This window comes from Motacilla alba, chromosome 21, assembly GCF_015832195.1.
Source record: "Motacilla alba alba isolate MOTALB_02 chromosome 21, Motacilla_alba_V1.0_pri, whole genome shotgun sequence".
In the NCBI taxonomy this organism is placed as follows: domain Eukaryota; kingdom Metazoa; phylum Chordata; class Aves; order Passeriformes; family Motacillidae; genus Motacilla; species Motacilla alba.
Window position 1 is genome coordinate 6808740 of NC_052036.1, and position 14618 is coordinate 6823357.

The 14618-nt window shown below is 47.8% G+C and overlaps 1 protein-coding gene across 5 annotated transcripts in view; it reads right to left on the reverse strand.

Annotated features, from left to right (window-relative positions):
• Positions 1-14618, reverse strand: part of UBR4 (ubiquitin protein ligase E3 component n-recognin 4) — an 83053-nt gene that overhangs the window by 52207 nt on the left and 16228 nt on the right. For all 5 annotated transcript variants that reach the window (XM_038159457.1, XM_038159461.1, XM_038159460.1 and 2 more), the window contains exons 24-46: positions 14339-14461; positions 14023-14252; positions 13269-13393; positions 12732-12829; positions 12451-12608; positions 11551-11760; positions 10913-11014; positions 9941-10041; positions 9552-9750; positions 9238-9426; positions 8680-8743; positions 8288-8479; positions 7634-7704; positions 7361-7508; positions 6680-6907; positions 6333-6503; positions 6056-6238; positions 5027-5185; positions 4268-4420; positions 3738-3965; positions 2804-2961; positions 1545-1716; positions 1192-1393 (exon numbers count right to left, since the gene is read on the reverse strand). In XM_038159457.1, coding sequence (XP_038015385.1) covers positions 1192-1393; positions 1545-1716; positions 2804-2961; positions 3738-3965; positions 4268-4420; positions 5027-5185; positions 6056-6238; positions 6333-6503; positions 6680-6907; positions 7361-7508; positions 7634-7704; positions 8288-8479; positions 8680-8743; positions 9238-9426; positions 9552-9750; positions 9941-10041; positions 10913-11014; positions 11551-11760; positions 12451-12608; positions 12732-12829; positions 13269-13393; positions 14023-14252; positions 14339-14461 — 3664 coding nt within the window. The remainder of the gene's footprint in view (positions 1-1191; positions 1394-1544; positions 1717-2803; positions 2962-3737; positions 3966-4267; positions 4421-5026; positions 5186-6055; positions 6239-6332; positions 6504-6679; positions 6908-7360; positions 7509-7633; positions 7705-8287; positions 8480-8679; positions 8744-9237; positions 9427-9551; positions 9751-9940; positions 10042-10912; positions 11015-11550; positions 11761-12450; positions 12609-12731; positions 12830-13268; positions 13394-14022; positions 14253-14338; positions 14462-14618) is intronic.

The window sequence follows — 14618 nt, forward strand, 5'->3', positions numbered from 1 at the left end:
GAAAAAGAAGGACTAGTCTCTGTCTTAAAACTTCTATCTTGTTTTATATATATTACTGTATTTTAAAACTTTAAATTTTCTACTATGTGTTATTATACACTTTTATTTAAACTATGCACTAATAATACTCGTTTTATTATTTAATTTTGGAAGCTTTCTCTACGACTTCAGGTCAAATGTAGTGTTGTCTTGAGGGTCAGCGCCTATCAGCGCACAAAGCCTAAAATTCTCAGTAACCAGGGTTCCAACATCCATCTATGGAAACGTTTTATCCACTCAGCCAGAACTTATATAATTGTCAGAATGAGTCTTCTAAGTATTTAGATGATGTAGATCAGTCTTTACATCTCCATTAGTGTCCTGGATTGCAAGATAAGTGCGTACTCTATCTGCCATCTGTCAGAGGTGGGGCAGTTATCTTCTGTTCATTGGGCAGTTTTCTTTATCTCTTCCACACCCAATCCTCCCTCCAGGAGATCTCTGCTGTCCATGGCCACTGAGTGTCCCTGCATGGCTGATCAAATTCCACCATCCCATGGGGAGATGCTCTGCCCAGGGCAGGAGCCAAGCATTCCTACCTGGATACAATCTGAGCTTTTGGGATACCAGGGCAGCCTTTTCCCAGCGCATTCCCAGAGGAGAAGCCTTTTCCCACTGGATTCCCAGATGAAGACCAGGCCCATCTACACCACCACCACTGAATCTTCAGAGGAAGACTACACCCTTCTACAGGATCACTGCTTCAACAGAACCACATCTGTCACTGCAGGAGGGCTGCAGCCACCATTTAATGGGATTGCTGCCACCCCCCTGACCCACAGGGTGTCAGGTTGTGTTCTGACTCTGTCAGTGTTGTTTTGTATTACGACATTGTTTATTTTATTATTTTTTATTTTCTTCCCTAATAAAGAACTGTTATTCCTGCTCCTGTATCTCTGCCTGAGAGCCCCATAATGTCAAAATTATAACACTTCAGAGGCAGAGGGGTTCACATTTTCCATTTCAGGGGAGGCTCCTGCCTTCCTTAGCAGACACCTGTCTGTTCAATCCAAGACAGATTTGGGTCCTGTTCTTGATCCTGTTCTACTAACAGAAGACAACTGCCACACCTCTAAGAGAAGGCAGATAGAATACCCCCTTATCCTGCAATCCAGGACAATCAGTGACAAAGGTGACGTGAGCAGCCCTTACTGATGGCGGCTGCCTTGCGCTTGCGCACGGGTTTCATGATGCTGATGACGCTGCTGGGCTGCAGAGAGGGCTGCAGCCAGTAGGACGTGTTCTCCACGTTGGCCATGTAGATCCTCAGGCTGCCATCCTCACACAGCAGGATCATGGTGGTCCTCTGCTGCTCGTTGCAGGCCGTGTGACGGATGGCCACCATGTCCTGGATCTGCAAGGCAAGGCAAGGGAAGGGCTTGGCAACTCTCACTTGGACGAACAAACTCTTTGCATTAGAAAAGCTGCCAAGATTGGAGATCTGGCTGACAGAACAACAAGAAACCAGATTTTAAGAGTCAAAAATACAGGGAACCCTGACTAACCTTTGCTTTGGCTGGCAAGGTCTTAATCTCCTGGATGAGGAAGGTGTCTGGCTTCACCATCACCACCAATGGGACACCTGTGGTCTGCTGGACACAGCACACCAGGCCAGGGTGGTTCATCACCTCAGACCACTGACACAGGGCTGGAGAAGTCTTACTGCCACCATTGGAACTGCGAGAGACAAAGGGCACAATGACATTCATTTAAGGAGCAGCACAAAGAAAACCACACAAATTTCACTGTGCTCAAATGAGTTAAACTTTGTCCTGAGCAGGGGTTCAAGCACTGCATCAATGAACAGTGTTTGGTTTACAGGTGAGCATCCTGAATCAGGCACCACAGTGGGCAGAAACCACAAGCATCCCAGTCCTCAGCCCTGATCCCTACCCTGCAAACTCAAGGAAAAACAGGCTTAGTGTTGCATTTTATGCCCCAAATCAAGGAGGCAATTTATAAATGGCTGCCAGCAATGTTTTTATCTGAACGGATGAACAGTTTCATGTTTCAACAAACCCAGCAGCAATAAGCAAAGACCAATGCAGGAGAGTAAGCATCTGTTCACTAGAAAAAGTAGAAACAGAGCTGCAAAAAGACAAAGCCAAACTCAACTGGAGTTCAGGAGCTCTCGGAACCTGACCCTCCTTCAGAGCCCACTCGTGACTGGCTTTGTGTCAGGCCAGTGAAGAGTCTGTGGCCTGAGTGCCCAGCACTGCGTATCAGAACACACAATAGAACTGTCTTTTTCTTGCCCCATTCACAGAGTAAGAGATTGGTTTTCCTCAAGGGAGTCTGAAAATCAGCCTTAACATGCACAATGCACAAGGTCCACTGCAGCAGTGGTGCTGAAAGGAAACAAAGGCTTCCTTCTCGGCCGCCTCGGTGAGGGCGGATAATCCCATCGGTTCCAGAGGCTGCAGCTCACTCTGGGCAGCTCCACTGCTCTGCAGACACCCTTCTGCTCTGAAATCCTGCTGGGAGGACAAAATGCATGCGTGGCCCACTGCTGAAACAGCCAGCTTTGGTGTCTAATCATCCTGCATCTGGGATATCATGGAATTCCTGAGCTGGAAGGGACTCACAAGGATCATCCAAGTCCATTAAGACAGAAGGACCATGAAAAGTAGCAAGAAATCATCAGCCAACAGGGAATTTTCACCACACGGTTTGGCCATTCAGAGCTGGGATGTTTAATAATAAGCAATATTTATTATAAAAAGAAAGAAATAAAAACGTAGGGAGTGTCCCCTAGAATCCTCACCTCTTGATGTTAATTGGGAAGAGCCGCTGCACTTCCAGGCTGGCCCGGCTGATGGTGGCTGCAAAGGATTTGCCTTGGCAGTAGCTGAAGAACAACATCTGCAGCACGTGGGAGTAATAGACTGACACCCCCCCTCCTGCCACCTGGCCATTGCTGTCCTGGGGGATCCAGAGAAATGCCAACATTTAACATAAACACAAATATCCCCACACACTCTGTCAAGCTTTTAAATTTACGATGGAATTATTCCCAAAGCCGCCCCTCCTCCCCAGCAGAGAGAGAAGAGAGCCCTAAATGACAATTTTCTAAGCTGAACTCCTGGGCGAACTCATCCATCAGACACTTCAAAGGCTCTGGGAGGGGATGCTGAGCCTGCACACCCGGAGGCTGTAGGTAACACCCTGAGCTCCCGCAGCTGTGAGCCTCAGCTCTGTGTGACAGTGTCACATGGAGCATCCCCTGGACGCCCAGCTCATAAAAGACCTTCCTGAGAGCCTCCTTCCCATTTATTCCTGTTTTGAAGCAGGCTGGGGTAAAAACACTGGAGAGATTTTAAAGGTCATCCTCAAGAGAAGAAACAAAGGCTGACTGCAGCTCTCCAGCCCCAGCCATGGAGATTTATCCCTTCTGCTCCTGTACCTTTGGAGTGCCTTGCTCTGAGAACAGCACTGCTCTGAAGCCATTTCCCTGCTGAGAAATCCTGCTGGGCATGACTTCAGAGCCAGCCATGGAAAACATGCTCCATTTTCTAGATGAAAGGATCAAGGGGTTTAATTTTCACCCCCACCTCCTTTTACTGTAAGGATATTTCTCTCTTTAGAGGAATGAGAAAGCTCCTAGATCTAGATCAGGGGGCTTAAAAGGAGAAGTAAAAAAAGAAGGAAACTTCTGCCTTCAAATGGAAGATGCAAAAAAAGAGAGAAAGGGAAGTCACCTTCAGGTCCTCGTGGTTGACTTCAAGCACGTTGGTGACATAGAAGGGCCCATGTTGGGCACTGCTGGCCTCCTCCATGAGCTGTGTGTAGATGTAGCCAGCAGAAGACATGATCACAATGATGTTCTTCCCCTCCTCATTGAACAGGAAAGTGACATCCCTGATTTTGGAACTCGGTAGGAGGAAGTAGAAAGTTGGACTCAAGGCATCTACCGAGAGGTCGTAAATCTGTAGGAAGAACCATTGTTAACTACAATGATTATCAAGGCAGTAATTAACTGCTATGATACAAAATGGTGCAAATGAACAAGAGCTGAGATGAGGGAATCCCCAGGAGATGTTACAGTCTGGGGCTTTTTTTTCTCTTTAACTTATTTGGGTTTGCTTTTCCTCGCAAGAAACATTCCAATTTTATATTTCCAATTCATTTCTAAGAATATTACCACATTCTTCCACATGCAACTCCCTGAGGATCCAGACTCTGATGTCTGCCAGAAGCTGTATCATCAACAGCTCATGGCCAGACATACCTTCACGAAATCTGCAGTGACAATGGCCAGCTCTGTTTGAGATCCTGGCAGCCACACGGCTTTGATGATGAAATTCCCAGTGGCCAGTTGGGGATGAAGCACCAAATGATCAGAGACTGATCCCGAGCTGCTGAACGTTAACACATGGCAGTCCTGGAGTAATGGAGAAAATTGGTTAAATAGTAAAGTGTTCACAAATATTTGAAGCCAAGAATGGACTCAAAAGTCAGTATTCCTCTAATGGCAAATAATGATTCAGAGAATTTAACTCTCAATTTCCTGCACTGAAGATAAATAACATGAAGATTTGAAAAGAAAAAGCTACAGAGAACACAGCTTTTTCTCAGCTAAATAACACATCTGTAGATTCTGCACTGGGAATGCTGAATCTAAATTTGGGGGAATACCAAAAAGAGGAGTCCTTGCCAAAGAACACTAATTGTTACAGACTAGTTATAACACACGAAGTTTGGGTGTGTTTTGTTTTAAGACAAGAGCCAAACATTGGCTCTTTTCTTAAAACAAAATCAGCTTAAATACATTAACAAATACTATTTTGAGGCACTGTCTCATTAATTATATTGTTCATCCAGGTCCTGCTTCTTTTACCTTATCTATCTGATAGGAAAGTAGATCAGGAGCTGAATTAGTGACAGAACTTTGGAGGCAGCTCCCTGCTAACTCCTCAGAGGAAACAAACACAGCTGGCTTTCAGCTGATGCTTGCAGCTCCCTGGAAATGGGCTTGGCAGGCACTCACCTTCAGCCCACACACAGCCAGGTAGTCCTCCTTGCAGGGATTCCCAGTCAGGCTCAGCACAGTGAACGGGACGGGCGCCGATGCCAGGCGGGTGAGGGTCAGTTTCCTTTTGCTGGAGTCGGCTTGTTTCAGCAGGGCTGAGAGCTGGAGCACTGTGATCTGCACCACAGAATGAGCTCAGTTATCTGACTGTAACTGGGGGGAGTCAGGCATTTCAATTCCAGATCCCACAGTTATTCAGTTGATTCTGAATCACAACTACAGAATTATCAAGGCTGGAACAGATCCACAAGATCACTGAGTCCAACCATCACCCCAGCACCACCATAATCACCCCTAAACAACATCCCAAAATGCCATGTCCAGACACCTCCTGAACACTTCAAGAGTTGGTGACTCTACCACCTCTCTGGGCAACTTATTCCAATGTCTAACCAACCACTCCTGCAAACAAATTTTTATTTATAGCAACTAATTTGAAACTCCCTTGGCGTACCTTAAGGTCATTTCCTCTTGTCCTTTCACTGAATCATGGACCCCTATCTGACTCCAGCCTCCTCTCAGGTGGCTACAGTGAGGTGGGTGATGGCAGTGAGCTGTTCTCACTGTTCCTGCTGAAGGAACTCTTTTTCCTTAACAGTTTTTCCTACAAGAGGTTCTCCATAGCTACGCAACACTTCACACCAGATCTCAAGACAGGCAGAACAAACCACAGTCCTGCCTTTTCCTCAGCACTGTTCCCTTTCCCTGGGAACCCAGTGGCTCCAAGCACTGTTCCACTTCCCTTGGGAACCCCAGGATCCAGCACTGCTGCATTTCCCTGGGAACCCAGTGAATCCAGCACTGTTCCACTTCCCTTGGGAACCCAGTGGCTCCAAGCACTGTTCCACTTCCCTTGGGAACCCAGTGGCTCCAAGCACTGTTCCACTTCCCTTGGGAACCCAGTGGCTCCAGCACTGTTCCCCCTCCCTAAGGAGCCCAGCAGCTCCAGCACTGCTCCCCTTCCCTCTGGAGCGTGTGGGGGCTCACCTTGCCCTTCTCGTGGCTGACAGCCAGGTGCTGGCGGCGGCCGTGGGGCGAGGACAGCACGCACATGGCCACGCGCCGCAGCACGTGCGCGCTGATCAGCTGCCGGATGGTCTGGCCCTGGTCCCCGCTGTAGTTCATGCGCACGTTCTCAAAGGCGCCTTCCTGCGAGCCCAGGGTGGGGACCTGAGCCAGGGAAAGCATCCAGAGAGTGTCACTGGAACGTCTCTGTTTAAAAGCCACTCCCCCATCCGCACTGTTAATTCCTTTTGTTCCGTACCATCAGCTGATCCGTCATTTCTACTGATTTGTCCAAAGTGTGCAGCTCGCTGAGAGCCTGCTGGGCACGGCTGCTGCTCCCCATGGCTGAAGCCTGCTGGAAGTTGACCTGGATGGCATCCATCAGGAAATTCAGCATCTCCAGCACCAAAGGCGCAAAGGAGAAGTTGGCCTACAAGAAACAGATCAGGCAAATGAGGAACAAGATGCTCCTGATGGGAGCTGCACATAAACTGCTGGTTAAAGCCTGACACCCCTTTTTGACCCTCTCATTTCAGCTTACAGCCAACCCAGCCTGCCCAAGACCCTCATGATAACCCATCTCTGTTTAGCAGCTGACAATTATACCTGGGACTGCAGCTCCTCTCGACAGCCCTCCACGTTTCGGCACAGGCTGCTCTTCTTGGGCTTCTCCTCGTCAGGGCCCTTGCCCTCGCTGATGGTGACCTTGGCCTTCTCAGCTGGGGACGTGCTTGCGTGGCGGATGACGCTCTCGGGCACGCGGGGCTCGCTCTGGAAGGCTGACTCCTTCATGGTAGAGCTCATCCCACTGCTGGGAGTTCTCTTCACCAATGCCTGGGAATGACAGAGTAACGCTAAAATCCCAAACCAGGCTCAAGCTGGCTACTGATGACGTGAACGCAGGTTGGAAAAGCAGCAATCAGAGCACAGTTCTAAAGAAATAACATCCTGCATGTGACTCTCCACCCAAGGATTAAAAACTTTCCATATTTAAGATATAATTATTTCATTTGCTGCTAGTAGAAAACATGGAAAAAGGTATTCTTTGCTGTGCAGCAAATTCTGTAAAGGCAGGTGGAATCCCAGGAGTCACTAGGACACAGATTTACCAATGCTCTTATTTGGTGCAAAAAAAATCAATTTCCGGACAAGCTGTAAATTCTGAGGGTTCATTATAAAGTCAAAGCCTTCTAAGTCTCAGCACTCCTGCATACACAATCCTGACATAACTTACTACAGAACAGAAAATTGCAAAGGACTTGAAAATCTGAAGGATAAAGAATTTACCAGGCAGCTGCCATCCTCCTTGGCTCCACAGTCACAGAAGAAGGATCCATACTTGGCATAAGAAATCTCATGATCCTTGTGACAAACTTTAGCACAAACCGTGCAAACACCAACTCCATCAACCATCTTGCATGTGTGACAGTGGTACCTGCTCAAAATAAGCCAGGTGAGTTTTGACAGGCAGTGCCTTGAGGCTCACAAACTACACTGGTTTCATTCTCAATGGCCAGAAATACCAGGCTGAAACTCTGAACACGAGCTTGAGATTCTTACCAGTGTTGATTCATGAATTCTTTCTGTGTGATGGTGAAGGTACAGAGTTTATTACAGAGAGAATCTTCATCCTATACAGAAGAGAATTGTTTTAGGGAAGTGTCATAAGTGCAGCTACAGTGAAGCACATGTACAGAATAAATTCCCAAGAAACCAAAGGTACATTTTAATAGCAAATTTTAGCAACACTGAGCTAGAAGGCAGCTGGTATCAAACCACATGGAGAGAGATGATGACACATTGTAGTAACGTGAAATGGTTAACAAGTAAAAGAAACAGTAACAAAAATACTGATACAAAAAATAAAGAAGATACCCTAACAGCTTTTTTCCACCACCCAACAGCACTTAAAGTATTACTCAAAGTTGCTTACTGATACAAAAACTAGTAATTGCCAGCCAACCAGTAGGAACAAACCCATTTTATTCCATTTCTTCCTTTTAATTAAAAAATAAATATTAAATTTTTGTTGACATCACAAAGTCAACACATCTAGGCAGGAATGATAGATCCTCTCCTCCAGGCCTGACATGCAGGGTCCTTCACTCAGTGAAGGACTCAGAACACAAAATCTCAACTGATAAGCTGGGTGATTTGGGAGGTTCCGAATAAGCCCTCCTGTCCTTTGGAGCATCCACTGTGCCTGCTGCCTACCGAGTCCTCAGCCTGGGAGTCCTCCTCCTCCACGGCCAGCTCCTCCACCCAGTCGGAGTCCACCTCGATGGCGCGCTCCTCGCCGTCCACAGACAGGTGGCTGGGGCCCTGCCCGCTGCTCTGGCTCAGGGCGTTGGTGACATCGGCCAGGTAGGACACGATGTGGCACGTGCACTCCAGGATTGTCACGTGCTGGGGAGCAGAAGGCAAGGAAAATCAGAGCCCACAGAGCTCACAGCCCACAACAGCTGCTACAGGGCATGAACACAGGACAGACACCCCCCGGCCAAATTGCTTTAAAACTCCCACCAGGTTTTGTCCCACCAAGCCAGCACAGCTGAACTCATGCCTGGGAGTCACTCCTGCAAGTGCAGCACCAGCACAAGCCTTACCTTCCCTTGCATGACGTTGGCATTCATTTTCTCTACCACGTTCTTTTGAGACAGGTATTTCTTGCTGCAACACAGAACACTGGGAATTACTACACAATGGTTTAGGATGGAAGGGATCCTAAAGCCCATCTCATCCCACCCCTGCCATGAGCAGGGACACCTTCTACTATCCCAGGCTGGACCAAGCCCCATCCAACCTGGCCTGGAACACTTCCTGGATTGGGGAGTCCAAAACCCCTCACTTCAGCTGACAGCCTTTGAGAAGTACAAATTCAGTCCTGACCAACTGCTTTAAGCATTCAGTTTGCTTTAGATTAACAACAGGGAATGCATAAATGCAGTAACTAAACCACCCAGAGTCAAGAAACAAAACATGATTGTTTGGAACAGATGGACACGGATCTGCCTCCCTCAGACACTTTAGATCCCAAACAACAAACAATAAACTAAGAGAGAAGGCATTATCTGGAAACACAAATTTCTGTCCCCAAAACAATAGAAAATAAATTTAAAAAAACCCTACCAATGAAGCATCAGCAGTACAGAGTTCACTCTTACCATCTGCCCAGCCAGTCCACAGCAGCACCATGAAGCTGGAGGTGTCCTGCCCCTTGTCCTGCACTGGCCAAAGTTGCCATGACGACCATCAGCTCAGGAAAGCCCGTGCCATCCCCATTGGCCAACATCTCCGTTGCCATTGGTATCAGAGTGCTGAGCAGAACAGTGCACACGCCTTCCCCCACTTGGCTGAGCAAAAAGAGGAGAGTTTCACACAGGTACCACAAAGAACCAGCAGCAACTCACACGAGATTGTTCTGGAGAGCAAGAGGAACGCAGAGCACACACAAGACAGGACCAAGGCTGTGCTTTACCTGTTCTCCCGAACAATGTAAGTGGTCAGGAGCTGCAGCAGCTGCCTGTTCTCCTGCACCACGTCCAGCTGGTCCGAGTCCTTGGGTGGGGACATGGTCATCCTGGTCAGCCAGGCCTGCAGCCTCACGGGCTCCACACAGGCCAGCTGGGCCAGGGAGCCACAGAGGCGCAGCAGGCTGGGGTTGGGACTCTTCTCAGCTGGGGGGAAAGTTACTGTCAGTGACAGATGCTCCAAGGAACACGTGTGGAAATGGCTTTCCTTGAAAGCATGAAGCTGTGATCCCGCTCCCTCCCACAGATTTTCTTCCAAGCACCTTCCAATCTCAGACAATACAAGAACAGCATGAAGTGGAAAAGGCAGGAGGGAGGAGATCCTACTGGCACTTACTCAGCTGGAAGAGCTTGGTGAAGAATTTCAGCACCCTGTTACAGAACTTGGCCGAGAGGTTCTCGTTGGCCGTTGCCATCATGATCTGCACCAGTTCTCCGCTGTACAGAGGGGAGAATTAAATCAGCTTTTTAAAGAGCAGCCCATTCCCCTTTTCCACTGGCTCCACTTCTCTCTGCCCTCACATTTCAGACTGGAAGGAGTTTGTGCTAGCACTGCTCAGCAGCCAAACCACAGAAACTGCTTTCAGCCAAACAACAAACCCAGCTCAGACCAAAACTCATAAATGGGCTCCTCAGTAGCATTTCAGTGTTCTCTACATATCCAGTCACAAAAGGGCCTGAACTGGCTCCAAAACAGATTTTCTTGCTTATCTTTCCCTTCCATACTAGCAATGTACAGCCACCAGGCTGCTTTCATTCTGAACTGTTCAACCTGTAGAGAGAAAAACCAGGCAAGGTCAGCTTTCTGATGGAAAGCCTTTCCTCTTGCTCGCCTCATACTCAGAACACTGTGGTTGTGCTAGGCTGTTTCTATCACAGTTGTTCTAGCTGTTCTAGGCTGCTGCCAGCACAATTTATCTTTATGATTCTAAGTCAGGCCAACCCCTCCCCTCCCCCACTCTTAAAATTATCAACCCGTGGCCCCACAGAAACACTGAATTTGGGATTTTGCAGCTCAGAGCAGCATCTGTCAGGAACCTGCTCTGACAGAATAATCATCCTGCAAGATTCCCCACTGATCATTACTGTGAGGCCTCGCTGAGCATTTGATTTGGACAAAGATCCAGGTCCTCTCCCCCTGAGAGTCTCTTCCCACTCTCCTGAACGTCCTGAAGGATATCCTGGCTCTACAGAGTCTGTATTTTCCTGTACAATGGCATTAACATCACCTTGGTGTCTACACTGACAGGCTAACAGAACAAGGACAAGAAGTGAAGTCCCTGGGCTACAACTTCCATGGTGACTTCACCTTTCTGAAAAGAATTCCTCCATGGCTTTTCTGGCCTGGCTGCTCTCCAGCTGTTTCTCCAGATGCTGCAAACATTCCTCCAAGATGGACTCATCCAGGCCACTGAGGATTAAAAGAGGCATAGATAAGGATCAAATACATGAGGATGAAATAAGAACATCTAGAAACAATTTCAACAACCACAACAGTTCTGAGAGGCCAGAAGTGACTATTTGCCATTACAAATCCAGTAATTTTTCCACCAATTGAAAGCAGCTCTTCTTCCAACTGACAGGAGAAAAACAATTGATGAATAACTTTACATAAACACCAACAAATCCACCAAGTCAGAACAAAGGGACACATGATGCTGTAAGGCAAGTCCCAGTCAGAAACCTAAAATAACCCAGACCTCTCTGACACCTCACACACAAATTCCTATAAAGAGCTGCTCCTTTTACACTTTAAGTCTCTTCTACTCTTACTCCTCCCCATTCTCTCTTGCTCTCACCCCCACTCCACAATTCTGGTAATGTGAAAAAAACATCTCATATTTATAGTATACAAGTACAGAAGCTTTCAACAGATAAAAATAAGCTGTTTTTTTCTGTTCCAGAAGCAATCCTGCTGTAGCCAAGCTTTGCACACAGCTTTGTTACCTGTTTGGGTCAGAGTGATGGGCCAGTATGTTATAGCACCCCGTGATCAACTTCTCATAAACACGGGCCAGGAACTCATCGGAGTCTGCCGGGCCCAAGATCCTTTCCAGGGAGTTGCTGCTGATTTCTGCCACACTCTCTGTGCTGGTCTCCAGAAGGAGGGGCAGCAGGGAATGGATCACCTGGGGCGGGTTCGGATCATCGGACCAGCTTGAAAAGAAAAGGACACAAGTTAATTCTCTGCATGATGTATCACAGATCATCCCTACCAGAAACCAGAATTCACATGAAGTGAGGCATAACTCTGGATGGAAGTCAGCGATTAAACCCTTTTTGGAAAGGTGGGGTAAAAACACTGGCCCAGCCATTTTCCCCCTCAGAAAAAAAGTCACCCTTTGGAAAATTCTACATGTTACTTTTGCATATATACAGTTCCAGCATCTGCCTAGACAGTCCCACTATCATATATGGTGGCTTTGGGGCTTGTCTGCAGTGTCAACAACTACTTTTTGGTTTCAGAGTACTTTAGACTAAGTCCCTGGAAAAAAAATGGCATTTCACTTTTCCTTAAACATTAAAAACTTCACCCAAGTGAATGATAACAAGTCACAAATGAATTATTTAGACCCGTATCGTGTCAGTTTATATCCCCTCTTCTTCAAGTCCATATTTGACAAAAATATTTCCCTCAGGGAGCTGGACCTTTGGAGATACCACAGAAGACAGAAAGACTGTCTGTCATTCATTTGGTATTTGGAACTGAACTGGAAGGTTTAGGTCAGAAGCAGGACCAGGTCAGTAAGTGTCACACAGACACAGCCCGAAGCCAGCCCTGGAGGACACAGAGCAAAGCAGCCAGCAGTGTGTGGAACACACAGTGTAACACAAGGCCTGACTTACATGATGAGATCCCCGGTGAGCCTGACCAGGGACAGCAGGGTGTGCTTGAGGGAGGCTGCCAGGGGCAGGCTCTGGCTGCAGAGGGTGCCCAGGTGGGCAGCCTGCACGGCGCTGATGTAGCTTTCTGCGGGGATGGTGTCGTTGGCGAAGGCGTTGCGCTGGGGAGGGACACACACACACACATCAGAGCCTGGATCTGGGACAGAGCCACACACTGCCCCCATTCCCAGCAATGCCTGCAGCTGCACTCACACCACATCAGGCCCTGAGGCTGGACTCACCCATGAACCGATGTTGGGGAACTCGTTGGTGTGGATGTTGTTCCAGGATTCACACAGCGTCTGCACAGCTGATGGCAAGTTCTGGACAAGGGTTGGACCTGCAGTTACACAGAACAATCAGGCACTGAATAGATTCAAAAGTCTACAAGCAAAAATCAACCCTATCTGTTTAAGAGCATCCCAGCTTCTTTCACTTCATTAAAACTGCAGAAAACATGGCACAAATACTCATTCATAGAAATCTTCAGCATACCAACATTTCATAATTCCCCTTGTTATTCCATGCCACAAGCTCCAGTATGGATATACAAACATTTCACTGATCCAGAGGAGCTCACAAGATAATGATCCTTTCAAGGTCTGCCCAACTGTTTCAGCTGGCAGGGTACTGAAGAGACTTTGCAGCGTGCTGCTGGCAGCACAACTCCGTCATTTGAACAGCAGTGGAGACCACTTTGAAATTGGGTATTGGAAGCACTGTAGGAAGATGCACCCACGGGGAAGGCACCCTGAAGCCAGCACTGCCCTGGCCCTCACCCAGAGTGTTGGACTTGCAGCGGCTGGAGCCGATGGCCAGGACAGCGGCGTAGCCCCGCAGCTTCTCCTCGGAGGGTCTGCTGTCCGGGGAAGCCTCCTCCGAGAGGCTCCGCAGCAAGTAGGATCTGCAGGCAGGAGGGAGGGGATTTACCTCAGCAACCGGCTCTGCGGCTCACAACTGAGAGTGCCAGTGGAGTGACAGATAAAACACAAACTTCTGAAGTTCTGCCCCACACTTCATCTCACACCACTAAGGGACTTCTGGGCTTTTATCTCCCCTAAGCTACTTACCAGGAGAAGTGCCCAAAAAGAAAAAGCTGATTTACTTTTGCTTTCTTCCACACAGGTTCTAATGAGAGTTTAGAAGAATTTAGATTTCTTCATGTAAGAATTAACCCCCCCTCTCTTTCTTGATGGTCTGACAGCCTCGGTATTATGCCAGAGAAATAACCTTAAGTAGCACTATCCTAGAGGGTGGTTTTATCTTTGGAGGAAAAGCTGGTTTTGCAAACTTGCAAGGAAGCCTTGGAAGATCAGACAAGGAGGCTACTCAGAAACAACAAAGTCCTATGTGTGGCTTGAGAAGCTACTTGTTATTCTTCTTTTAAAGCAATGGACCCTCTAGAGGACACAAAACAATTACTTCAGCCTATAAAACTCCCAGGCACTTCTAAGAAAACAACACACAAAATGCAGAGGAAGCCCAAAGCACAGCAGGAAATTGTATTCCTGCTGGAAATCCCAAGGACTGTACCTGGTAAAAGTAGCATAAGTGTCAATGAGCTGCAGTGTAGCAGGGAGGAGGTTCTTGGTTATCTCTGAGGACTTGTGGGGATCAGTTTCTGCAGCTGACTTGGAAAAGTGCTCATCTAGAGAAACCTGGATCTTGGAGATGGCAGCATCAAGGGTGTAAATGGATTGTAAACTGGGGACTTCGTGCAGCTGGAGAATGGTTGTGCAGTCGACAGCACAGAAAGAAGAGATCTGGAAACACAGGAGATGGAACAGTAAGTGCAGATCATCCCACAGAAGCAGAAGTTTGTATGTCCAGCTGCACTCCCACACCTCACCTGTCGAGCAAAGTATTCCTCTGCTATTTCCACATCATACTTCACTGAGATGCACTTGCTGGAGGTCAGTTCGATGAGAGGAGCAGCATGTTCAGCCTTCATGCCCTGCTTGATAAGGTGATCCTACAAATGCCAAAACCCAGATCCATCACACCTGAACAGTGCTCTGGAATGAACCAGTAGAGAAAACACAGGCACAAGCTCCCCCAAAACAAATCCCATGTGCAGTCAGCACGGAGGGACTGACACTGTCACTGTCACCACCCTGCACACCCCACAG